This window comes from Neovison vison, chromosome 4 (genome assembly GCF_020171115.1).
Source record: "Neovison vison isolate M4711 chromosome 4, ASM_NN_V1, whole genome shotgun sequence".
Taxonomy (NCBI): Eukaryota; Metazoa; Chordata; class Mammalia; order Carnivora; family Mustelidae; genus Neogale; species Neogale vison.
Window position 1 is genome coordinate 155,562,316 of NC_058094.1, and position 27,708 is coordinate 155,590,023.

General features: G+C 35.2%; 1 protein-coding gene across 4 annotated transcripts in view; it reads left to right on the plus strand.

Annotated features, from left to right (window-relative positions):
* Positions 1-27,708, plus strand: part of RUNDC3B (RUN domain containing 3B) — a 137,278-nt gene that overhangs the window by 12,325 nt on the left and 97,245 nt on the right. For all 4 annotated transcript variants that reach the window (XM_044245947.1, XM_044245949.1, XM_044245948.1 and 1 more), the window contains exon 2: positions 6,571-6,686. In XM_044245947.1, the coding sequence (XP_044101882.1) occupies positions 6,571-6,686 (116 nt within the window). The remainder of the gene's footprint in view (positions 1-6,570; positions 6,687-27,708) is intronic.

Consider the following 27,708-nt stretch of genomic DNA (forward strand, 5'->3'; position numbering starts at 1 on the left):
CCCCACATCGGGCTCTCTGCTTGGTGGGGATCCTGCTTCCTTTCTCTCTCTACCTGCCTCTCTCCCTATTTGTGATCTCTGTCTGTCAAATAAATAAATAAAATCCTTTAAAAATTTTTTAAAAAATAAAATATACTTATCTCTCTCCTTTTAATTTTTATATAGGGTAAAGTTTTTTAAAATAGTCAAGACTATTGTCTTGTCTAAGTGATAGACTTAGGCTACCATTTCAGATAAATTGATTGGGACTTTTTTTTTTCTTGTGTTCCACTGGCAACAGTTTGGATTTGGCCTGTGACAGTAGTTGTAGACTCCTGCTAAAAGGATATGTGTAAATAATTTTTTTAATTATAAAAATATTAAAATTACAGAAAATTAAAGTGAAATACACATGATTTTTTGGAACTTACTTTCATAATACTTGAAAAAAGACAAATTTCTGATTCTAAATTTTTTTTTAGTTTCTAGTATAAAATACAAGAAAAGAAATGTTATTATCCATAGTTACTGATATCCATGTCCTTGTTGATTATTGATGATGGATACTGTATTAATGGCAGAAGATAGTTACCTCCCCCTTTGATAAAGACCACTAGTAGTAATAAACATTCTAAGGAATTCTGTAATTTTGGTGTGAAATAGTGGTAAGAATTTTATTGCAAGATTTAGATAGTTATGTTCTACTTAAAAATACAAATTATGAATTACTTATCTGAAATCCTTTTCATTTTGAAATGTGATGATTCTAGATGTTTTTATGTACTTTGGTTATCTTCAGATATAATTCTTTGGTGAAGAGATTTAATGGTATAAGTAAGAAAATCTGTTTTGTGTGACATTTATGTTTGTTGTTTTTTTTCTTTTTAAGAGGGATAGAGAGTGGCAAGGGGTGGGGGGAGTACGGAGAGAGGGAATCCTAAGCAGGCTCTACAACCATTGCAGAGCCTGAAAGTGAGCTCCATCTCACAACCCTGAGACTATGACCTGAGCCCAAATTGGGTCAGACGTTCAACCAACTGAGCCACCCAGGCATCCTGAAATTTATGGTATTTGAAGCATGTTTGCTTATTGTAAGGGGATAGGAATGTATTTTTTCCTACTGGATCATTCTGCATGTATGTGAATATATATGTATATATAACTAATGCACAATGAAAAAATATATATATATAACTAATGCAGAGCCTCAAATATTAAAGGCAGATTTCTACTTTTTAACAGTTTCTTTCCAGTAATGTAGAAATTTAAGAGAGTACTAATTTTAAATTTTGTTTTCACATTTTTACTTTTTAATTATTTATGGTTAAATTGTGTACAAATCTATGACTCATGGGAGGAATTAGTTTAATGTACTGTAATGAAAATCTTTTAAACATAGTTTGGGTAACTGTCTCATTTTTTCTGGCATGTCGCCAAAGAGAAGAAGGTGGTTTGTGCTTTCTTAGGTTCGACGGTTTTATTTACAATCATTCTTTCCTATTTCTGACCTAACAAAAATTTTCTTAGAGCATTGAAAGGAAAAGAGAATCTGTTTAGACAGAGACATTTTAAAAACTGTGCCTCAGGGGCGCCTGTGTGGCTCAGTGGGTTAAGCTTCCACCTTTGGCTCAGGTCATGATCTCAGGGTCCTGAGATCAAGGCCCTCCTCAGGCTCTCTGCAAAGCAGGGAGCCTGCTTGCCCCTCTCTCTCTGCCTGCCTCTCTGCCTACTTGTGATCTCTGTCTTTGTCAGATAAATAAATAAAATCTTAAAAAAAAAACTGTGCTTCATTATATGACCCTTTTATGTACATTTTTGAATTTTTAATTCTTATGTAAAAGCTGTTACTTAGACTTGGATTTGGTATTTTTAGACATTCATCAAATTGTCATTTCATTATTTTAAAATCAGTCCTTTTCAGGAAATAGATGACTAATATTAATGTCATCATTTATCAGGAAATAGCTCAGCATCTGTGTTATATTTTTTTAGATGTATTGAAATTCTTTTTACAGGTTTGGTTTTTATAGCACATCTTAGCTAGTTACTGTGTTATGGAGGAAAAGATTCTCATTATTTTGGCATAATGGAGCTAGCTACATAATTCTAGAGAAATAAGTGTTGAGTGGGAAGATTTGGCTAGCTAGAAGTAAAACATGGATTCTGAGGAACTGAGTTACCTTCTGAAATTTTGATTTGTGTTGGTAGGAGGAGAATAGGATATAAATGATGAAGCAAAGGCAGGAAACATTATTTTTTTTCCTTATCAACCTTGATGTAATAGGGTATTTAAAATGCTATCTCACCCTTAAATATCTTCATGCTTGGAAATACCAGAACTTGTGTCTAAAGGTATGCTTTAGGATATCTGGACTTTGTTTTTATTTTTATTCAGGTGTTGGATTAAAAGTAATTTAGTGTTCTGAGATTTACCACCCTAGGTTTTCGTCAGGCAAATAGTTGTCTTCTGTAGGAATACAAGCTACTGATAAGATAATAAAAAGAAGCATATATTTTATTGACAACTGATGTGTGTATGGCTCTTGGTGCTTCAAATATATATGTATTAATATCCATGGTCTTTCTTCCCATTATAATTTATAATGTGGATAATTTGTTAAGATTTTGTATTATTTCTGGAAGATAATAGTGACAAAAATCTTATCAGATTTTTATTGGTAGAAATTGAATATCCAGGGGCACCTGGCTGGCTCAGATGGTTAAGCATCTGCCTTCAGCTCAGGTCATGATCCCAGGGTCCTGGGATGGAGCTCACATCAGCTCCCTACTCAGCAGGGAGCCTGCGTCCCCCTCTCCCTCTGCCTCCTGCTCCCCCCCAACCCTTGAACACTCTTACTCTGTCAAACAAACAAACTGAATATTTAAACATAGCTCTTTTTTTTAAAGATTTTATTTATTTGACAGACAGAGATCACAAGTAGGCAGAGAGGCAGGCAGAGAAAGAGGGGGGAAGCAGGCTCCCCGCTGAGCAGAGAGCCCGATGCGGGGCTCTACTCCAGGACCCTGGGATCATGACCTGAGCTGAAGGCAGAGGTTTTAACCCACTGAGCCACCCAGGTGCCCCCAAACATAGCTCTTTTTGATGAAGTAAGTACTGTGTTATTTTTAAGTAAAATTTTCTGTTCATTTTGCTGATATGCATTACAGTCTTAAATGCCATATTTTATTTATTTATTTATTTAAGAGATTTTATTTATTTATTTGACAGAGTCAGCCAGAGAGGGAACACAAGCAGGGGGATTTGAGGAGGGAGAGGCAGGCTCCCTGCTGAGCAGGGAGCCCAATGCTGGGACTCCATCCCAGGACCATGGGATCATGACCTGAGCTGAAGGCAGACGCTTAACAACTGAGCCACCCAGGCGCCCCATAATGTTCCAAAGTTTCCTTTTATTTAGGTCAAAATCCAGACTAGGGGTTTCGTTTATTCATTTTAGGAACACTTTTCAATCTCTTACTGAATAAGAACATTGTACTTATTTATTCTTATTAAAAGTTTGCTAAAGATTGGCAGAATTTTCCCCTATATTATCAATGAGATGGGCATAAGAACAAAAACAAGTTTTCAAGTTTCTCTTTAACCGGGTTTATCTGTTTATCGTCTTTTTGTTTCTATTCATTTACTCGTGCATTGCCTCTGATGTTTATCTAACTTGACTATCTTTTAGGTACCAGAGACCACTTCAGTGTTACTTCTTTCTTAGCTGTTCTTACTTTTTCTGTACATAATGGCTTCTGCCTTTGAGTCCCAGTTGTAGTTATGGATAGTCGTATGTACCGAACATTAATCCACCTAGGTAAATGTTATTTGTCCTGACCAAAGAAGGCTGAAAATTATTTGAATATTTATTTTCTCAGTGCTCTCAAGAATATATAATTACTACTATTCTGGTTACCTAAGAGAAATGTTATTTCATTACATACAAAAAATGCCTTAGATAGTGGTTCTCAAAGTATACTCCCAAACCCTCACCTCTTCAGAGGTCCAAAGATCAGAAATTATTTTCTTAACAGTTCTAAGAAAGTATCTGCCTTTTTGTTACCATTCTTTAACAAGTCTGTAGTGTTTTTCAGAGGCTGCTTGGTGTATAATACTAAAGTAGACTGACCACAGAAGCAGATGTGAGGATTTATTCTCTTCTGTTCAACACATTAAAGATATTTGCAAAGAGCTACAACAGTGCTATTCTGGCTAATTTTTTCTTGTTTTGGAAAAGATATATTTTATAAAATACATTATTTATGCTAACATGCAATGAATTGTTCTGTTTGTAATTAATAAATGGGGCAGTCCTCAATTTGTGCAGTTCTACTATGTACTGTTTCAGTTACTACAGTTTGTTTACTACCAGCCTATACCAACACAGTTTGAGTTTGACTACCATGGTTCTTTAACTGTGAGTAATTGCTTAAGATGAGATTTTGTTGTTGGCACCATAGTCTACAACTCAGTGTGTTAATAACATATGCACACCACAATCAGTGACCACTCACATCATTTGTTTCTAAGTCTGCCTAGCACTGGTCACTCTGCATGTGTTATTATGCAGAGTTCATGTACAGAAATCAAAACCTGTAGTTGTATAGCTTCTTTGTGTCTTGGTGATAAACCCACATGATGTTTTACAAAATAAGGGTAATTAAAAGAGTGAATTGTCCAACAGAGATGAAAAATGTGTTAAAGAAACGAAAGTGCTGACACTGGAAGTGAAATTTGAATTGAATTTAAGTGGAATTACAGAAGAAATAGTTAATCACAAGGGTGTCTTGAGTGGCACAGTTGGTTAAATGTTTGACTCTTGGTTTTGGCTCAGGTTGTGAACTCAGGGTCCTGAGATTGAGTCTGCTTCAGAGTCTCCCTCTCCCTCTACCCCTCCCGCTTTTGCTCTTTCTCTCTCAATTTCTCTAACATAAATAAGTAAATCTTAAAAAAAGAGAAAGAAAGAATTCGTTTATCATGGGAATATTGACATTTCTGCTATTCAAGGGAATTTATTTAGAATGTAGTGAAGCTAAGTGTCATAACCACCAAGTGGTTATGACAAAAAGGAGGTCCCAGCAAAGTGGTACTGGCAAGCCACTTCACATTATAAGGCCTCCCTAAGATTTTCACAGTTGAAAATGCAAAAGGATAAAATGTTGGAAACTGGTCCGCACTTAGAAATGAATAATTTGCCAAGGCATAGAAAATACACTCACTCCATATTTTTAAGTTATCCAGTAAGAATGCAAACTACTGTTGGTAATTTTTTTTTTTGTTACAAAGAAAACTCCTTAAATTCTCAGTATTTCTAATGTTTCAAATTATAGTGTACAACATAAATGTTTTACTACTTTTTTTCATTTCCCTACACATTATAACTGGAGACAAAGAGAATTTTTAGTGTAGCGTTTTTAGATGTAATCATATAAAAAGATCTCTTTATATTACCCTTTATATTTATTTCTATTTTCTGTCCTGATTGAATAGTATAAACCAACAAGACTAAAACCTAAGAAGTAGTTTGTATTCCTTTATCTCCCTCATAGTTTACATTTCTAATTGCTTAAAAATGTCATAGTTTGCCCTATTTCTTCCTTCCTCACTGATTGTCCTTACGTAGGCACTCATTTTTCACCCTTTGTAGGGTATGACTATAAAGGCATGGCATGAAGCAATTGCTTGAGATGACAGAACTGTTTTGTATCCCAGCTTTGATGCTGGTGACATGAATGTGGTTACATGTAAACAATCATAAACTTTTTCTTTTGTCTTGCCATGGTATTGGCATGTAAATATTTCTTTCCTATTCTTTCATAATAGAGCTTACAAATAAATCTAGTAGTTACTGACAAGGGAGTCTCTCTGCTGAAGCTGAGGAAATTTTAAATGTGCAGAAGATATGTTTCCACACATTTATAGTGGCCCTGAAGGAATTTATATTCTAGTAAGATAGATACTACAGATAACAACCGTAAGATAAACTGGAATGGTCTCCTACGGGGCCCTACAAACAAAATGCTTGTGCTAGGAACGTACAGTAGATAATTTTTCATTGAAGAGGTGGCGTTTGCTGAGTCTTGGAAAACACATTGATTATGACAGTCAAAAACAGAGACAAGGGACATTCTGATAAGAAGGAAAAATACAGCACACTTTACAGATTTGTAATTTTTCCTTTTTATGAAGCTCAGAAAAACTTTGGATCTACACCTCATGCATACTTGCATCCTGTTTCATTCAATTTTGTGCTCTAAAACTCTTAAAAGCATTTGAGTCTGACACTTAAATTTCTTATTAGCTATAGGGTAGCTTTTGAGTTTTTGGATTTAATAATTTAGGTCATTTTCAAATTCTGATTTTAATGTTCGTGAAGACCATGAGCTACTCCTAAGTCTTACTGTGTTCGATAGATAGGAAGTATGTAACTGAAAGACTGGTGTCTATGTAAAATTTTCTATTCACAGAGAAAATTTGAATAAGTAGAGTTTTCAGTATACATAATACTTATGAAGTATCTTTATAATATTCTCCAAATTGTTTTCTTTCCATTTTTCCTACTTAGGTGAATGAATTAACTCTTTCTTTCACAGGTTTTCTGTGAAGACCCTGATTGATCGGTCCTGCTTTGAGACAATTGATGATTCTTCTCCTGAATTTAACAATTTTGCAGCTATTTTGGAACAGATTCTAAGTCACCGGCTAAAAGGTAACAGAATCAATGTATTTTTAGTCTCACAACAACTTTCTTTTTTATAAGCCTGAAATTTTAGAATCCATACAGTCTGGTATGATTTAGATAATAGCCATATTGCATCTTGAGAAACATAAAACTGATCTTAGAATGCCTAGTCTTTTGACCTATCCTTTGTCCCTGGAAATGAATTTCTGTTCTCCAATTTATGCCTGTTTCCAGGATGTACTAAAAGTGTTGAATGCATTAAGTGTCAGATACATGGAGCAGAGTCACTTTCTGTAAGTAATTAAAATGAAAGCTTAAATTAAAAAGTAGCCCATCTTTGAAGGTTACTAGATGGTATTTTAACTACCTTACAAAGAAGCATCCAGGCATGAAGTTTTTTGCTTAATCTCTACTTCATTAAACTTCAGAATATTTAAAAAGCTTTTCACCATAAATAGTTAAAAGAGGTATGTAAAAAATGTGCTCAATTATGGTTTTAAAATAAATCAGTAAATATATTTACATTAGAAAGATAAATCTCTTAAAACTTAAAAGGTAAGATGGGAGCTGTGGTCTCTCAGATTTATGAAATACGTTTACTTTTAAAATACCTGTAAAATACCGATGATAACACGAAGAAATATTATGCAACATAACACTTAGAAGTAATAAATAATAACTTTATTACATTAATTCCATTACCTTGGTCTTCCTAAAGGAAATTTGATCATCAGATGTTTTCACTTAACTTTTTATTATCTATACTATCCTAATGGTACAGTTTTAAATCAGTAGCCTGCTTTGGTAATATAACTTATTAGAATCTCAAATTTAAGATAAAGGATAATTCTTTTCTGTGGTTTATGATGCTGAAAGCCTCAAGCTTTACACCTAAATGTTTATATAAGTTGAGCAGTCCTCTGGACCTATATCTAAGGGTTGAATTTAATTACATAGGAAAACAAAATCTGGATTCGGTCAGCCCTTTGCAATTTAAAATGAGGTCCATAAAATCACTGATGCTTTTCTGTTAAAAGTTTGTTATTTTTCCATTTAAAAAGTTACATTTTTATTTTTGCTGTCCTGTATTTCCTAAAATTTCTGCCATTAATGTTACCTTTTATAAGAAAGTAAGTTTTTATAAAAGCAAAGGATAGGAGAGTATTTTGACATATTGTTTGGGTTACTATATTGTGTGGTGTAATATTTAAAATTTTTACATATAAATTTATAAATAATACATGATTAAAAAACACATGCAACACAGTAGAACTTGATATACTTTAATGTTTACAAATATTTTATCATAATACTTCAGTTCCTTTGATTGCGTATACCATTTAGCATATGATTTCCTCACAAAATACATAAGCAGCTATCAGAAGAAAACAGGCCATGTTGAGGTATCCATGCAAAGTGACTGGGCAGGCTCATGACCACATACATGGACCCCTCCTGCACACTAGCCTGCCATCTTCTGAATCCTGCCTCAGCAAAGTCTAGATGATAGACCTTTGGAATTACTTAAGGGTCATTTCTGAGGAGCCAGTGAATTACCATGTTGAAAATGGAATCCCTGGTTGATTCATGGATAAGAATTCCACTAGTATGACTAAGACAGTAAGAATGATGAGACAGTGAAATTTATGTTACCTTTTAAGCTAAGCAAAATTAATAATTTAAAATACATTTAAAAAAAATTTCCCATACATTAACAAATATGGTCACTCTGATTGGTATAGATATGAAGCATGCAATGATCTTTAACTTTTGAGATGAAGTATTTTAAAGACTTAAGCATCTACAGACTTCCATATGTTATTTTAGTATTCTAGCATATAACAAATTGTTTTTACATTTGGAGAAGTTATATAATTATTTTGATAGTACACCAAAATTTAGTATATAACTACCAATTTTTACCAATAGTATATAACTACCAATTTTTCCAATGTTTGCCTTTATAGAAGTACAAATTTAAAATGTATAACTTTGTGGGTTTGTGAGATTTACTTTTCTCCAGCTACTTTTTTTTAAATAAAAGGACATTTAGTTTAGATATTAAATTTTTTTGGAGAAAGATAAAATCTACCTCCAGGCACAAAATAGGCTGTATTGACACAGGTAAAGTAGAAAACTTGAAACAGTTATTTCTTTATTCATTTTAAAAGTTCCCTAATTTTTGAAAAGAAGCTTTTAAAATGACATACATTATCCTGTTTACAGTTATTGTTCAATAAGGTGATGATCTTACTTTTCTGGAATATAGCTGAGAAATGGGAACTAATCACAAATATAGAATTAAAGAGAACTCAGTTCAGATCTTAGCTAATTTTGGACTTTTTTTTTTTTTAAGTATCATCTTTCTCTCCACCCCATCTGCACCTGCCCTAATAGAAAGGAACTGCAGATGCTGGGTATATAAGTGGAATGTCTTGTCTAAGCAGATTGGGGAAATTGGACAGTTTACCTGCTCAGCAGGCATTGTACCCCACCCTTCAATTCTATAGCGCCACTTCAGGTAGCGCTATGAGTCACAGATTAAAAATTATTCTAGGCTCTCTCTTGAAGCAATCCACTCAACAATATTTGTGACTGGTGGACATATAGTCTTGGTTTTAATACTTCTGATGTGGGAACTAAGGATAATAAAGCAGTTCATCACATTTTGGGGCAGTTTAGATTGATAGAAAAATCTTATGTAAATAAAGCCAACCTATCTGACTCTGCTTTGATCTATTGTCGGTCACAATTTTCCAGTTTTGAGCCTAATAAATATTAAAACATTGCTATTATAGAATCCTTTCTCCTTAGTCCCCCATTTTTCTAGGTAATGTAGCTCTAGTTCCTTTAATGTTCTGGAACCACCACTCTCTTATTCTTCTGGTTTATCAGTGGTTTATTAGTATTGCTCTTAAAATCTGATACTAAAAGCTGAGTAAAGGGTTTCAGAGAGGTGAACTCTGTATTAGTTCAGAACTTGAGATTACAGTGACATTTTGATTCCCATATCACACTTTGGGTTTACATTGAAATTAAGACGAAGTCAAATCCCATAGTTTTTAGAAAATTGAACTATTCCTTATTTAATGTTTTAGTTAGTTCTCTAGTAAGTTGCCTGTGTACGAGTTTGATAGGGATAAATATAGTATTGTTTCCTTTGTCATCCACTTTAGAGATGGATGAGCTGGCTCCAAAAAAGAAATTTAGGAGAACTTCTAAAGATGAAGAGGAGATACTTTCCCCTATATTTCTCACTAAGTATATCTAAAACCCTGGACATTATTATATAAAACAAAAAAAAGAAGACTCCAAAAGGTAGAGAGAAGAAGGGAGACTTTCTAGGAACTGTATGACTTTGGGAATGACTTGATGGGTTCTTTGATTTTCTTTTTTTTTTTTTTTTAAAGATTTTATTTATTTATTTGACAGAGAGAGATCACAAGTAGGCAGAGAGGCAGGCAGAGAGAGAGAGGAGGAAGCAGGCTTGTATATCCAAGACTGGATAAGCCAGTAGACTGTAAACAACAGCAGGTACAGATAGCAAAGCAAAGAGCTTTTACTTTTAATTTTTTTAAAGATTTATTTATTTATTTTGGAGAACACAAGCAGGAGGTACAGAGGGAGAGGGAGAGAGAATCTCAAGCAGACTCTATACACTGAGCATGGAGCCCAACATAGGGCTCAATCTCATGACCCCGATATCACGACCTGAGCTGAAACCAAGAGTCAGACGCTTAACCAAATCACCCAGGCAGCCCAAGATGGATTACTTTTAGACATTCCCTCCTCCAGCCAAATGACACAGAAAAAGGGTAGTACCACTCCACCCAGGCCACAAAAAGCTAAATGGAGAACTTAGAACTTTCTGTCCTCATGAGATGTAACACTGTCCCACCACCACCATCAGTGTGGTATCAGAGAAGGCCAAGCAGAGAACTGGGACTTCTTCCCTTCTGGCTGGTTGTGAGCCTTCCCTTCCCATTTAAATTCCACCCCCACTATGTTAATAAAGAACCTGGACTTCCATTTCCACCCAGCAGTAATGAGGGGTCATCTCCCTGCCATCCTGAGGCTGATCGGAAGAGACCTGTTGGAGACTTATGTCTTTCACCATTACCCAGCAGTATCAAGACTACTCCCAGGTCATTGTCAATGGAGACCATGTAGAAAGCCTGGACTCCCACCTCTACCCAGCAGCAGTGAGGACTCCCCACACTCAAATGTCAGTGAAAGCCAACTGGGAAAAGTGGACTTCTTCCTCCACTTGACAGTAATGGAGTGGTGCCCCTTTCTCCTTCCCTTCCACTGCTAGAACTGTCAAAGAGAGCCAGTGAAAAGAGAAGTTTTAAATAAGGTCCTGAGACTTACAAAATGAACATGTCCAGGTTTTATTTGAAGATGACTCATCATACCAAGAACTAGGAAGATCTCAAATTGAATGATAAAAGGCAATCAATAGTTATCAACACTGAGATGACAGAGATACTAAGTATTAGTGACAAAAATCATAAGTTTGGTCTTGATAAAAATGCTTTAGTGAGCAGTTACAAACATTCTTGAGATAAATGAAAAAGTAGATAACTTCACCAAAGATGTAGAAGATATAAGAAAGAACCAAATAGAAATTTTGTTACTGAGAAGTACAAAACCAAAATAAAAAACTCAATGGATAGGCTCAACAGGAAGATGGAGGGGACAGAGAAATCAGTGAACTAGAAGACAGAAACATATCTAAACAACAAAGACTAAAAATAATCCAAAATTTAAAAGTGGACTTAAAGAAAATAAATAGACCTGCAGAGACCTGTGGGACTATAACAAAAGATCTAACTCTTCATTTGAGTATCTCTAAGAGGAGAAAGAGGAAGGGACTGAAAATGAGCTAAAAATATATGACTGAAAATTTCCCAAATTTGTCAAGAGATGTAAACATATAGATTTGAAAAACTGAATCATAATACAAATCCAAAGAAATTCATGCCAAGACATATTATAATTAAACTTTTGATAAATAAAGACAAAGAAAAAATGTTGAAAGTAGCAGGAGAAATACACTCTGTCTGTAAGGGGAAAACAATTTGAATGATAGATCTCTCATCAGAAACCATGGAAGCACTTCTTTCAAGTGCTAAGAGAAAAGTGCCAACACGGACTCCTCTATCCAGCAGAATTATCCTTTAGTAATAAAGGGAAAATCTAGACATTCTCAAATCAAGGAAAACTAAGGAATTTTTTGCCAGTAGACTGGGCAAAGAACTGTCTTCAAGCAGAAATTAGATGATAAAAGAAGCAAGAAAGAGCATGATAAATACAATAGGCTTTCCATTTTAATTTTTAGTTTTCTGTTCTCTCTGGTTTTGATTTTTCTGTTTTCTTTTTCTTGTCTTCCTGTGGGTTATGTGGATGGTTTTTAGAATTCCATTTTTGTCTATCTATATTGTTTCTGAGTACTCCTCTTTGTATAAATATTTTAGTGGTTGCTCCAGGTACTACTTTGTATATCCATAATTTATCACAGTCTATGAATGTCATCATTTTCCAGTCTTAAATTTAAAAGCCACACTTTTCTTCATTTCCCTCATTCTCCTCCATTGATAATAGAGTTGCTTTAAAAAATTAAAAATAGAAAAAAAATAAAAATAGAACTACCCCTATAATCCAGTAATCACACTACTGGGTATTTATCCAAAGAATACAAACACAGTAATTTGAAAGGATATATGTATCCCTGTGCTTATTGTAACATTATTTACAACAGCCAAATTATGGAAGAAGCCAGTGTTCATCAATACACAAATGGATAAAGAAAATGTGGTACATTAGGACACCTGGGTGGCTCAGTCAGTTAAGCATCTGCCTTTAGCTCAGGTCATGATCCCAGGATCCTGGGATTGAGTCCTGCATTGGGCTCCTTGCACAGAGGGGAGCCTGCTTTTCCCTCTGCCTTTTGCTCGCTCTCTATTTCTCTCTCTCTCTGATAAATAAATAAATAAAATCTTTTTTATTTTATTTATTTATTTATTTATTTGAGAGAGAGAGAGAGAGAGACAGAGTGAGAGAGCATGAGAGGGGAGGTCAGAGGGAGAAGCAGACTCCCCATGGAGCTGGGAGCCTGATGTGAGACTCGATCCCAGGACTCCAGGATCATGACCTGAGCCGAAGGCAGCCACACAATCAACTGAGCCACCCAGGTGCCCAATAGAATCTTTTTAAAAATATGCCCTGCATACACACGCGTTCGCATGCGCACGCACTGGATATTATTTAACCATACCAAAAATGGGATGCCTGGGTGGTTCAGTTGGTTAAGCATCCAACTCAATTTCAGCTTAGGTCGTGAGAGTGAGCCCCACCGGGCCCCACACTGAGCCTGGAACCTACTCAGGATTTTCTTTCTCCCTGTGCCCCTCCCCCTGCCCTTACCTGTGCTCAAGCTATCACTACCTCTCTTTAAAAAAAAAGAAAAGAAAAGAAATCTTGCCATTTGCAAAAACATGGATGGACCTAAAGAGTATGATGCCAAATAAAATAAAGTAAAGACAAATACTATATGATAACACTCAGGCGAAATTTAACAAAGAAAACAAGTGAACAAAGGAAAAACAAAGAGACAAACCAAGAAATAGACTTTAACTATCTAAAGAGAACAAGCAGGTAGTTACCAGAGAGGAAATGGTGGTGGGTGCATTAAGAGTGTACTTTTCATGACGAGCGCTGAATATTATATAGAATTGTAGAATCACTGTATTGTACACCTGAAACTAATATAACACTGTGTGTTAACTATACTGGAATTAAAATTAAAAACTTTAAAAAATACATATAATTGCTTTAAATATTCCCCTACAAAAGATTAGAACCACATTAGACTGTTAAAAGTTTTGTTTCCACCATTAAATAAAACAGAACACTCAAGAGAATGCCAGCCTGTTTCAGGTTGCTAATGTGTCTAGCAGAGTCTGGGACTTAAAAGACAAGGAAACTTACCTGCTGTGTCATTTCTTGGCTTCCAGTGTCCCTGGCCAGTCTTCCTTTTATTCTCCATCTTCAGAGTATTCTCATACTTGTTTTATATGTAATACCGAGAGTTTGTATTTGCATTTAGGAAAAAGAAAGACATCTACTTTATCTTATCTGGAACTAGAATTCTTCTTTAATTTTTTAATATGAAGACTTACATAAATGGTTTTCCTAATGTTAAATCATCTGTATAATCTTGGGATAAATCCAGCTTGAGCCTCATATATCGTTTTAAATCTTTTTTTTTTTTTTTTAAGATTTTACTTATTTGACAGAGAGACAGAGATCACAAGTAGGCAGAGAGACAGGCAGAGAGAGAAGGGGAGGCAGGCTCCCCACCAAGCAGAGAGCCTGATGTGGGACTCGATCCCAGGACCCTGAGATGATGGCCTGAGCCAAAGGCAGTGGCTTAACCCACTGAGCCACCCAGATGCCCCTCATGTATTATTTTAATATACTTGGCCAGATTTAGGATTTAGTTTGTTAATACTGTAGGAGTTTTTGTTCTGTATAGTTTCTCCCTTTTGTACTTGTTTGGTTATCAAGATTATATTATTTTCACTAAATGAATCAGAGGCGTTTTATCTTTTTAAATTCTTTGTAAGAATTTTCTATTAGTTTGGAATTAGTTGTTAGATTTTATTAGTAAAAACCCTGGGCCAAATAGGGTATGTGTGTGCTTATAGATCTCTTCAGGTTGTTGATGACTTCTCATCTCTATTCTTTGCACTATCAGTTTTTTCATTTCTGTGCCCTCTTAATTGTTTAATGCCTAGTTAGTTGCACTTTTCCCTTTCAATGTGGCACATTTTAAAAGTTAAATTAATTTAAATGATTTTAGAAAGTTGAAGCTCACTGAAGAGACGGAAAGAATAAAACTTATGGCACATGTTCATCTTTGTAACAATTTTTTAAAACTAAGATTCTGTTTTTTCTAAAAAACTTATTCCTTACCCTCATTATTTGTGAACCATCTTCCCCCTCTTCTGAAGAATTTGATGCATTTCATTTACGTTTTTGTGAAGGAATGAAATTTCCATTAGTGGATACCTGGTGCTATTATTTTCCATGTAGTTGTTGGCCAGTTGGTTCCCTTTTGCATTTCTAATATTATTTCTTTTTCCCCTTTTTTTCATAAACAATATTTCCAGAGATTTGTTAATTTGATTAGTCTTTCAGGTAATTAACTTATGGCTTTTTTGATCATATTGTATGCTAATTATATCATTATTTCTTCTGTTACATTTTCTTTGAGTCTATTTTGTTATGTTGGGCTCCTAGCAGATTATTTTTCTTTTTCTTTTTTTTTTAAAGATTTTATTTATTTATTTGACAGACAGATCACAAGTAGGCAAAGAGACAGGCAGAGAGAGAGAAGGAAGCAGGCTCCCTGCTGAGCAGAGCCCTATATGGGGCTCGATCCCAGGACCCTGAGATCATGACCTGAGCTGAAGGCAGAGGCTTAACCCACTGAGCCACCCAGGTGCCCCTAGCAGATTATTTTTCAAACTTCTCTCCAGGTAATGTTTTAGTTACATGTGCAAATTGGGATATATAATATTTTTATCTATATTGATTTTTAGGTAAATTTTACTTTTCATTATTATTCCTTTTTTGGCTTATGTGTTATTTAGAAGTTAATTTTTAATGTTACTGGAAACAAGAATTTTGCCTTTTCATTTTTACTTCTATGTTAACAGAATTGTCAAAGAATTTGGTCTTTATGGATGATTTTTTGAAATCTGTAAGTTCTGCTTAATGGCTTAGCTTATGGTTACTTCTAATAAATGATTCATCTTGAGAAGAATGTGTATTCTCTAATTGCTGATTATGTTCCTGGAGTATATTTACATTTTTGACAGCTTGATCTATTAATACTTAAAAATTTGAAGCTTATTATTCTGATGGATCAAGTTACTCTTATAGATCTATTTTTGCTTTCTATATTTTGAGTCTATTTTGGTATATTCAGCTTTAGGGTTTTTAATAGATTCCATTATTTACTGTTTATTTGTCATTTTTGGCTTCTTAAGAATTTCTGTGATTTTTTTCATGTGCTAACTATATTTTATTTTGTTTTAATTTTTTAAAGATTTATTTATTTATTTGAGAGTGCTGGGATGGGCAGAGAATCTGAAGCAGTCGAGCCTGGAGCTGAGGAGGGCTCTCTTGCCCTATCTTGAGGCCATGACCTGAGGGGAAACAAAGAGTCAGTTGTTTAACTCACAACTGTATTTTTAAGTGTGTTTGTTATATTTTATCTGGCATTTCCAATTTTCCTTTTGTTCTGTGTTAGGTAGCAGGAGGATATTCCTAAAATTCATTGTTTCCCACTCCATAGACACATTAGTGCTATCTCTAAGGAGAGCTCCAAAACTTTCTCTTCTCTTCTTTGAAAATTATCCTTGCCCTTTGTTGTTGATTTGAGTGAATAGCTAAACTTAATGGGCAAATTATGTAATATTGAAATAAAACAACTATGGCCCTGATTTTCAGTGTTCATTAGTTCCTTTTAGATAGTCTCTATTGTGATGTGATTTAAAATATTTTTCATTAAAAAATACTCAGGGGTGCCTGGGTGATGCAGTCGGTTAAGTGCTGGACTCTTGATTTAAGCTCAGGTTATGATCTCAGGGTCCCTGGAATGAGCCCCACATAGGGCTATGCATTCAGCATGGAGTCTGCTGGAGATTTTTCTCTCTCCCTCTCCCTCTGCCCTTCAGTCTCTTTCTACCTCTCAAAAAAAAAAAAAACAAAAAACTCAGGCATGTATATATATATTAGTACAGTATATATCACATATACTGTAATATGCTTATATATGTTAATGTTTATGTGATATAGTATATAATATATTTAAGTTAAGACACCCCTTTTTCCTATGTCCCTCTATTTATATAAATCCACCTATTTCCATTGTGAAAATCCTGTTTTTTCCCTTGGATGCAAGGATCCTTTAAAAAAAAAATTATTTGAGAGAGAGAGCATGCAAGAGCAGGGGGAGGGGCAGAGGGAGAAGGAGAAACAGGAGTCTACAAGGTTCTTTTCTACTTGAGCATGAGGTATACCCTGCTTATTATCCACTAAAGCTTTTATTTCACTAGTCATTTCATTTTCCAGTTCCACTGCATTCTTGCTTCCTTTTTATTCCTTTCTTTCTAGGCAGTTTACTCTCTCTCTCTCTCTCTCTCTCTTTTTTAAGATTTTATTTATTTATTTGACAGACAGAGATCACAAGTAGGCAGAGAGGCAGGCAGAGGGGGCGCTGGAAGCAGGCTACCTACTGAGCAGAGAGTCCGATGTGGAGCCCGATCCCAGGACCCTGGAATCATGACCAGAGCCCAAGGCAGAGGCTTTAACCCACTGAGCCACCCAGGCATCCCCCCTTCTCTATTTTTAAAAATATTTATTTATTTTAGATTAAAAGAGACAGCAAGGGGGGAGGTGGAGAGGGAGAGAGAGTCTCAGCACAGAACCCAACTTGGAATTGATCTTACAACCCTGGGATCAGGACCTGAGGGGAAACCAAGAGTCAGATGTTTAACTGACTCTACCACTCAGGCACCCCTCTAGCCAGTTCTTAATAAGCTTTTCTTACAGGTGGTTTTTCTCTTTGCATTCTTAACTTTTCATTTCATTCTTCTTATCTCTGGCAAATTTCCTAAGAAAACTTCCCTTATTTTTCTACTGTATCCTTTTTCAGGGAGCATGGGTTCTATTTATCTTGTCTTTTACTACACTGTACTCTTACCATGTTATAGCCTTCAAAAATTGCTATATGGAAAAACCTAACTGAATTTACAGTTCTAGCCAAGATGGAGTAAGCCCACTATGATCCAAACTGTCTGTTATAGTCAGGATGCTATAGCGAAATGCCACAGACTGGGTGGCTGAAACAACAGAAATCTATTTCCCACAGTTCTGGAGACTGGAAAGTCCAAAATCAAGGTACTAGCTGATCGTGATTCTGGTGAGAACTTTTTTCCTGGTTTATAGATGGAAAAGCAAGAAGGTGGTCACCTTCTTGCTTTGTCCTCACATGGCAGAGAGAAATAGAGAATGTTTGCTGATGTGCCTGCTTATAAAGACACTAGTCCAATCAGATCAGGACCCCACCCTTATGACCTCATTCAACCTTAATTACCTATATAATCATGTTGGGTGTTAGGATTTCAGTGTATGACTTTTGAAGGAGATAATTCAGTCCATACCACTCTCCCACTGACTACATCTAAAAACTCTGTAAAGAAGACATACAAATGGCTATCAGACACATGAAAAAATGTTAATCATCACTAGCCCTCAGGGAGATTCAAATTAAAACTACATTGAGATATCACCTTACACCAGTTAGAATGGCCAAAATTAACAAAACAGGAAACAACATGTGTTGGAGAGGATGTGGAGAAAGGGGAACCCTCTTACACTGTTGGTGGGAATGCAAGTTGGTGCAGCCTCTTTGGAGAACAGTGTGGAGATTCCTAAAGAAATTAAAAATAGAACTTCCCTATGACCTGCCATTGCACTCCTGGGTATTTACCCCAAAGATACAGATGTTGTGAAAAGAAGGGCCATCTGTACCCCAATGTTTATAGCAGCAATGGCCACGGTCGCCAAACTACGGAAAGAACCAAGATGCCCTTCAACGGACAAATGGATAAGGAAGATGTAGTCCATATACCCTATGGAGTATTATGCCTCCATCAGAAAGGACGAATACCCAACTTTTGTAGCAACATGGACGGGACTGGAAGAGATTATGCTGAGTGAAATAAGTCAAACAGAGAGAGTCAATTATCATATGGTTTCACTTATTTGTGGAGCATAACAAATAGCATGGAGGACAAGGGGTGTTAGAGAGGAGAATGGAGTTGGGAGAAATTGGAAGGGGAGGTGAACCATGAGAGACTATGGATTCCGAAAAACAATCTGTAGGGTTTGAAGTGGCGGGGGGCTGGGAGGTTGGGGGAGCCAGGTGGTGGGTATTATGGAGGGCACGGATTGCATGGAGCACTGGGTGTGGTGAAAAAATAATGAATACTGTTTTTCTGAAAAACAAACAAACAAACAAAAAACCACCTCTGTAAAGAATACAGAGAACTAGTACTTGTATACATCAAAAAATAAACAGTATCATCAGATTGAGGAAAGATGCCAAAATTTGAAGAGAAATTTTTATAGGAGTGCGTGTCCTGTGTATTTCTTTTCCCTCCTGTATCCTTAGCTTTAACCTCAGGGGGCCTCAGTTCTTATTTGCCCTGTGGACTCAGATAGCAAAAACTCCAACAGTAACCTTTTTTGGCCAAAGAATAGGGAAAAAGAGCCTCTATGAGTCAGAGAGTGTTGGAGCTTAACCATTTTTTTTTTCTTTTTCCTTGCTGCTTTCCACCTAAGTGCAGCTTAAGTTGCCCAATCCTGTTTGACAGTGGGGGAAAGAGGTAAAAAAAAGTTCTAGAAAAGGAGAAAAAAACCTTTCATCAGGCTAGAGAAATTAATAAAGGAAGGACCTGAGAGCTGAGGATCCTTATCAGAGAAGAGAAAGCTGGAGAGAAGAATGTCCTAATTCGATATGCTAATGAGCAGCATGAGTTCTGGCTTCACACCCAAGATTCTGAGTACAGAGCTAGGATACTGCCAGGTTCCAGAATGTCAGGTATATATGGGAAAGACCCAAAGCAAAGGCTTTACAAACTAAACTTATACTGAAATCTCTTCCAAGTTAAGAGGCAAAAAAGAACTTGGCTATCTGAATTTAACCAGATTGATTACCTCCCAAAACAAAGCACAACAAAAATCAACATACTCCAAAGGATTTTTTTAACAGAATTCAGAGTTTAAAGATAATATAAAAACATCTAGTGTAAAGCTCAAAATTGCCTCATGTATGAATAACTGGGAAAATATGACCAGTTCTCAAAAGAAGACAAAGATGCCATCCTGAGAGTAACTACTGAAGATATTATAGCAGCCATTATTACCATGCTTCATGATGTAAACATTCTTAAAATGAGTAAAAAAAAAAAAAAAAAAAGTAGACGTTCTGAATTGAGAAATACAAACTTTTAAAAAGAACAAGTGTAAATTTTAGAATGCAGAAGTACAATATCTGAAAATACTATGTGAAGCTCTATAGCAGAATGGAGATAATGGAGGTATTTATGAATTTGAAAATAGGTCAGTAGAAATTACCTAATCTGAAGAACAGAGCTTCCAAGACTTATTGGACAATAGCAAAAGATACACCAAATAGCAGTGGAAAAATATCTTTAAAGTTCTAAGAGAAAAGAGCTGCAAACTCAGAATTCTATATCCAGTAGAAATGTACTTCAGGAGTGAAGGCAAAGTAAATACTCAGATGAAGGAAAACTAGAATTGGCTAGAAGATCTGATGTAAAAAAAGGCTAATGAAACTTCTTCCCTTTACACAGGGAGATGATACTACAGGGAAACTTGGAACTTCATCAATTAAGAAAGAACAATAGAACTGGTGAATATATCAAAGTTGAATAGCAGATTTTATTTCTCTTCTTAAGATCTTTAATATAGGACTATTGAAAGTGAAAATTACCAACAATTGTTGGGATGTTTTATGTTTTCATGTAAAAGTGACTTTTTTTAAAGATTTTATTTATTTGACAGAGACTACAAGTAGGCAGAGAAGCAGGCAGAGAGAGAGGCAGAAGCAGGCTCCCTGCTGAGCAGAAAGCCTGATGCGATGCAATGCGATGCGATGCTCCATCCCAGGACCCTGAGATCATGACCTGCACCAAAGGCAGAGGCTTAACCTACTGAGCCACTCATGCACCCCTAAAAGTGACATTTAAAAAGCAGAAAGTAAGGGACCAATATGGTTGTATATTTCACTTGAAATAGTAAAATAAAAACTCTAGTAGACTGTTAAAGATTAGGTATTATTTTGTAAGAGCTAAAGAAGTTACTATAAAATACTAAAAGATTTGGCCAAAAAGCCAATAAATAGATTAAAATGGAATGCTAAAAATATTCAGATGATCCAAAAGAAGGAAGGAAAAAAATAAAGGGGTAAACAAAAAACTATAAAATAGTAAGTCTAAATCCAGCCATATTAGTAAATGCATTTAATGCATATAAATGCTGTGTCAGTTGAAAGAGATTGGGTAAAAAAAGAATAGACTCAATGTATAAAGAAATCCACTTTAGATATAGTGATACAAATAGGTTAAAAGGATAGAAAAAGATATTGCAGGGGTGCCTGGGTGACTCAGAGGTTAAGCCTCTGCCTTCAGCTCAGGTCATGATCTCAGGGTCCTGGGATTGAGCCCCCCATCAGGCTCTCTGCTCAGCAGGGAGCCTGCTTCCTCCTCTCTCTCTGCCTGCCTCTCTGCCTACTTGTGATCTCTTTCTGTCAAATAAATAAATAAAATCTTTAAAAAAAAAAAAAAAGATATTGCATGTAAAAACTAATTGGAAGTTGGAGTGACTATATTTAACATCAGGCAAAGTAGAGTTTACAGTAAGGAAAATTGATGGGATTGTATGTGAATATTTATATAATAAAAGGGTCACTTTGCCAAGAAGGTAAATCCTAAACAACAGAGCTTCAAATAGCAAAGGCTGATTGAACTGACTAGAGAACTAAAAAACAGAAAATCCACGTTCATACGTGGTACCTTCAGTAATCCTTTCATAATAATAGATCAAGTAGACCTAAAAACATTAAGGACAGAAAAGATCTGGGGCACCTGGGTGGCTCAGTGGGTTAAGCCGCTGCCTTCGGCTCAGGTCATGATCTCAGGGTCCTGGGATCGAGTCCTGCATCGGGCTCTCTGCTCAGCGGGGAGCCTGCTTCCTCCTCTCTCTCTCTCTGCCTGCCTCTCTGCCTACTTGTGATCTCTCTCTGTCAAATAAATAAATAAAATCTTTAAGAAAAAAAAAAAAGAAAAGATCTGAACAATATTATCAACCAACTGACTTAATTGACATTTATAAAATAACTTGTTCAATAACTGCAGAATGTATATTCTTTTCAAGGGCAAATAGAATATTCAAACAGATCTCATTTTGAATCATAACCCACAAACCTTTAACAAATTTAAGGGAATTGCAATCATTTAAGTATTTTCTCTGATTATAAACAACTAATGTAGAAATTATAAATAAAGATCTGAAAAGTCACCGAATATTTGGAAATTAAAAAAAACAAACTTGTAAATAGCTCATGGGTCAAAGAGGACGTCTCAAGGAAAACTACAAATTATTTTAAGTTGATGAAAAACACAAACACATCATAGAAGAGAAAAAAATTAAAGGCCAGTATCCCTGACAAACATAGATGCACAAATCCTCAACTAAATATTAGTAAATTGAATTCAACAATACATTATAAGTATTATATACCATGATCAAGTGAGATTTATTCCAGGGATGCAAAGCTGGTATAACATCTGCAAGTCAGTCAATGTGATATACTGCATTAACAAATGAAAGATAAAAATCATGATTATCTCACAGATGTGTTTGACAAAATTCAACAGCCATTTTGATAAAAATTATCAATGAAGTGGAGATAGAGGGAACACGCTTCAACATAATAAAGACCACATATGACAAGCCCACAGCTAACCCCATACTCAACAGTGAAAAGCTTAAAGTTTTTCCTCTGATGTAAGGAATAAGACAGGAATGCTCACTCTTGCCACTTTTTTTCAGTATAGTATTAGAAGTTCTAACCAGAGCAATTAGGCAAGAAAAAGAAATAAAAGGCACCTATATTAGAAAGGAAGAAATAAAATGGTCACTATTTGCAAATGACATGACATTATATATAGAAAACCCTAAAGGCTCCATAAAAAAAAAAACTGTTAGAACTGATAAACAACAGTGAAACAGGATATGAAATCAATACACAAAAATCTGTTATATTTCTTTTTTTTTTAAGTTTGTTTTGTTTTGTTTTTGGGGAGAGAGAGAGCATCAAAAATAGAGCATGAACTGAGAAGAGAGGAAGAAGCAGACTCTCCACTGAGTGATGTGATGCAGGGCTTGATCCCAAAACCTTGGGATCATGACCTAAGCTGAAGGCACATGCTTAACGGACTGAGCCACCCAAATACCCCTATCTATAGTAATAATGAACTATCAGAAAAGAGAGATTAAGAAAACAGTATCATGTACAGTCAAAAAGCATAATACCCAGGAATTACTTGAGGTGAAAGACTTATATACTGAACACTATAATGCAATAATGAAAGAAATTGAAGAAGACACAAATAAATGCAAAGATATTCTGTGCTCATGGATTGGAAGATTAAAGAAATTGAAGAAGACACAAATAAATGAAAAGATATTCTGTGTTAATGGATTGGAAGGATTAATATGGTTGAAACATCTGTACTACTCAGAGCGATCTAAGATTCAAAGTAATCCCTATCCAATGGCATTTTTCATGGAAGTAGAACAGTCCTGAAGTTTGTATGGAAACATGCAAGAGCCCAAATATCTAAAGCCATCTTGAGAAAGAACAAAACTGAAGGCATCACACTCTCTGATTTCAAGCTTATGAAGATATATTAATTCAAATAGTATGGTGTTATCATGAAAATAGACTCATAGATCAATGAAACAGAATAGAGAACCCAGAAATAAACCCACATATATATGGCCAATTAACTTATAGCAATATATAAGACTATATAGTGGGGAAAGGACAGCCTCTTTCTTAAGTGGTATTAGAATAACTGGACAGCTGCATGCTAAAGAATGAAACTGGACCACTTTCTTATACCATATACAATAAGTTAACTCAAAATGGATTAAAGATGAACCCAAGACCTGAAGAAACTCCTAGAAGAAAAAATGGGCTGTAAACTCTAGGTCTTGGTGGTGATTTTTAAAATCTGACACTAAAAACAAAAGCAATACAAGCAAAAAAAAAAAAAAAAAGAAAGAAAGAAAGAAAGAAAAAGAAAAAAGAAAAAAACTACATCAAACTAAAAGCTTTTGCAAAGCAAAGGAACCCAACTAAATGAAAAGGCAACCTACTGAATGTGAGAAAATATTTGCAAGTCATATATCCAATAAGGGGTTAATATCTAAAATATATAAGGAACTCCTACAACTCAACAGCAAAAACAAATCTGGTTTTAAAATAGGCAGAACATCTATATGGTGGCTAACTGAACATAGTAAAATAAATACATAAAAATTTTAAAAAGAACATCTAAATAGACATTTTTCAAAGAAGACATAGAGATGGCAAATAGGTACATGAAGAGATGTTCAGTATCACTCATCATCAGGGAAATGCACATCAAAACCACAAGATAATACCTCACACCTGTCAGAATGACTCTTGCCAGAACGACAAGAAATAATAAGTATTGGTGAGGATGTAGAGAACAGGGAGCCCTTGTGCAGTGTTGGTGGACGTGTAACTTGGTGCCATCACTATGAAAAACAGTATGGAGCTTCATCAAAAAACCGCGAATAGAACTGCCATATGATCCAGCAATTCTGCTTCTGGCTATTTGAAGAAATCAAAACACTGTGTTAAAAAGATATCTGCAGGGATGTCTGGGTGGCTCAGTGGTTAAAGCCTCTGCCTTCAGCTCAGGTCATGATCTCAGGGTCCTGGGATCTAGCCCCATATCAGGTTCTCTACTCAGTGGGGAGCCTGCTTCCCCCTCTCTCTCTCTGCCTGCCTCTCTGCCTGCTTGTGATCTCTGTCTGTCAAATTAATAAATAAAATCTTTAAAAAAAAGATATCTGCACTCCCATGTTCATTGCAGTATTATTTACAGTACATAAGATATGGAAACAAATGTCCATCAATGACTGAATGGATAAAGAAGATATGGTATATATTAACCATGAAATATTCAGACATTAAAAAAAAGGAATGAAACCTTGCCATTTATGACATCATGCATGGAGTGCGAGGTATTAGGCTAAGTGAAATTAGTCAGAGAAAGACAAATGTCATATGATCTTTCATGTGGAGTCTAAAAAAATAATAAAAAATTTTAAATACCAAGCTCATAGATATAAAGAACAGATAGGTGCTGCCAGAGGTGAGGGATGGGAGGGTAAGAGAAATGGGTTAATTTTAAAATAAATTAATGGAATAATATAAGGAAAGTATTTTGAACTGAATGAAAAATGAATATGCATTGTATCAAAATTTGTGGATGCAGTTAAAGCAATGCTTAGAAGGATTTTTTAAATTAATTAAGTAATTTTTTTTCTTTTTGCTTAGAAGGATATTTAAAGCACTAAAAGCTTATGTTAGAAAAGAAGAAAGGTCTAAAGTCAGTAATCTAAACTTCAACCTTAAGAAACTAAAAAGAGAGGGGCGCCTGGGTGGCTCAGTAGGTTAAGCCGCTGCCTTCGGCTCAGGTCATGATCTCAGAGTCCTGGGATCGAGTCCCACATCAGGCTCTCTGCTCAGCGAGGAGCCTGCTTCCTCCTCTCTCTCTGCCTGCCTCTCTGCCTGCTTGTGATCTCTCTCTGTCAAATAAATAAATAAATAAAATCTTTAAAAAAAAAAAAAAAAGAAAAGAAACTAAAAAAAGAGAAAAACCCAAAACAAGCAAGCAAATCATAAATAAATAAATGTAGAAATCATTGTACACAAAAATACAAAAACAATAGATAAAAACCAATGACATGAAAAGCTACTTGTTTGTAAACATTGATAGAATTCATAAGTCTCTAGTTAGACTGACCAAGAAGAAAAGACACAATTTATCAATATCAGGAATGAAAGAGGGCATATTACTACAAACCCTATATTCAAAAGATAAGTGAATATTATGAACAACTCTGACCGTAAATTTGGCAACTCAGATAAAATGGACCAATTTCTTGACAGACAGATCCTAACAAATTTAACAAAAAAATAGCCTGTCTAATATCTATTAAATTAGTAATTAAAAACCTTATAATAAAATTCAAGGCTTACATAGGTCCACTTGTTGATTGTGACCAACTGTTTAAGCAAGAAATGATAGCAATCCTTCTCATTCTTTTCCCCAGAAGAAGAGACAATACTTCCCAACTCATTTTAGGTCAGCATTAGCCTGATGGAACAGTAGACAAAATATTATAAGAAAAGAAAACTAAATACTGATACTCTTTGTGGACATAGATCCTCAATAACATAATACCAAATCAAACCCTGGAATGCAAGGGCATTTCAATATTTGAAAATCAATTCATATATTTCATCTTATTAACAGATTAAAGAATAAAAATCTCAATAGATCATTTCACGAAGTTTCAACATTTATTTATGGTAAAACCTGTCTACCAACCAGGTATTAGAAGAGAACTTCCTTAAAGGGCATTGTGTTAGTCTGTTTGGGCTACATAGCAGAATACCATAGACTGGGTGGTTTATAAACAACAGAAATTTATTTCCCATGGTTCTAGAGACTGGTAAGTCCAAGATCAAGTCATTGGTAATTATGTTTGGCGAGAGCCTGGTTCTTGGTTCTTTTTGCCTTTGTCTTCAAATGGCAGAATGACTGAGGGAGATTTAGGAGGTCTTCTTTATAAAGGTTCTAATCCCATTCATGAGGGTTTATGACCTAATTACTATGCAATCAGTCCACCTCCAATACTATCACATTGGGGATTAGGTTGCAAAAATGGGCAGACACAAATGTTTGGTCTGTAGTATGCATCTACAGAAAAGTCTATAGCAGGGTTTCTCCACTTTAGTACTATTGACATTTTGGACAAGATAACTCTTCTAAAACTGAACATTAAGATGTCAGTTCTTTCCATATTGGTCTATAGATTCAATTCAGTCTCAGAGTCATAGCAGGCTTTTTTGTAGATACCAAACTAATTCTCCGTATGGCCAGACGAATTGGACAGTTTCATAAGGAAGAAAAAGCTGTGCACTCAAACTGATTTTAAGACTTATTATAAAGACACATGAGTAAAACAGTGTGTTATTAGTGAAAGCTTAGATAGTAGATAGGTAAAGAGAAAGAGTAGAATAGAGTCCAGAAGTAGACCCATACAACTATGCTTGATTGATTTTTGGCAAAGATAAAAGGGCAATTCCTTGGTGAAATGATAATCTTTTTCAACAGCTAGTACCGGAACAATGGGATACTTATATGCAAAAAAGAACATTGACCCATCCCCCACACCATATACAAAAATTAATTCAAAATGGATCATAGACCAAGTTTAAAATGTAGAATACCTTTTATATGTTCAATTAAGCTAGTGGATTTTTGATATAATAATGGAAGCTTAATCCATAAAAACAAAAACGTAATACAAAATGAACCTTATCAAAATTAAATCTTTCATCCTCCAGAAGATACTGTTAAGAGAATAAGACACTCATGGGATAAAAGAGCCGCAAATCACATCTTGAATCCAGAATATACAGAGAGCCATAAAAATGCAATAATATGAAAACAACTAACGCAACTTAAAAATGGACAAAAGAATTGAACAGATACTTTACCAGAGAGAGTACACATATGCCAAGTGATCACATGAAAAGATACTCAATGTCATTGTCATTTGGGAAATGCAATTAAAACCACACTCGGGTGCTACAACACCCCTCTGTGAAGTTCTAATGACAATGTGGGGAAATTGGAATCTTTTTATGTTACTGGTAGGAATGTAAAATGTTTTCCCAGCAATCCTAGTCCTTTACTCAAGAGAAATGAAAACTTAGTTTATACAAAGACCTGTTTATAGTAGCTTTATCCATAATTGGTAAAACAGGAAACAACATAATTGTCCTTCACAAGATGAATGGACAAATCAACTACAGATTCAGCAATAAAAAGGAAAAAACCTGTTTCTACACAGCAACATTGATGAATTTCAAATGCATAATGCTAAGTGAAAGAAGTGAAAGTTAGATATTATATGATCACATTTATACGTCATTCTAGCAAAGGCCAAACTATAGTTTCAGAGAATAGGATCAGGGTTTAGAGGTTGGTGAAGGGGTATTGATTATATAGCTACAGCATGAAGAAGTTGTTGTCAGGGTGTGTGTGTATTTGATGAT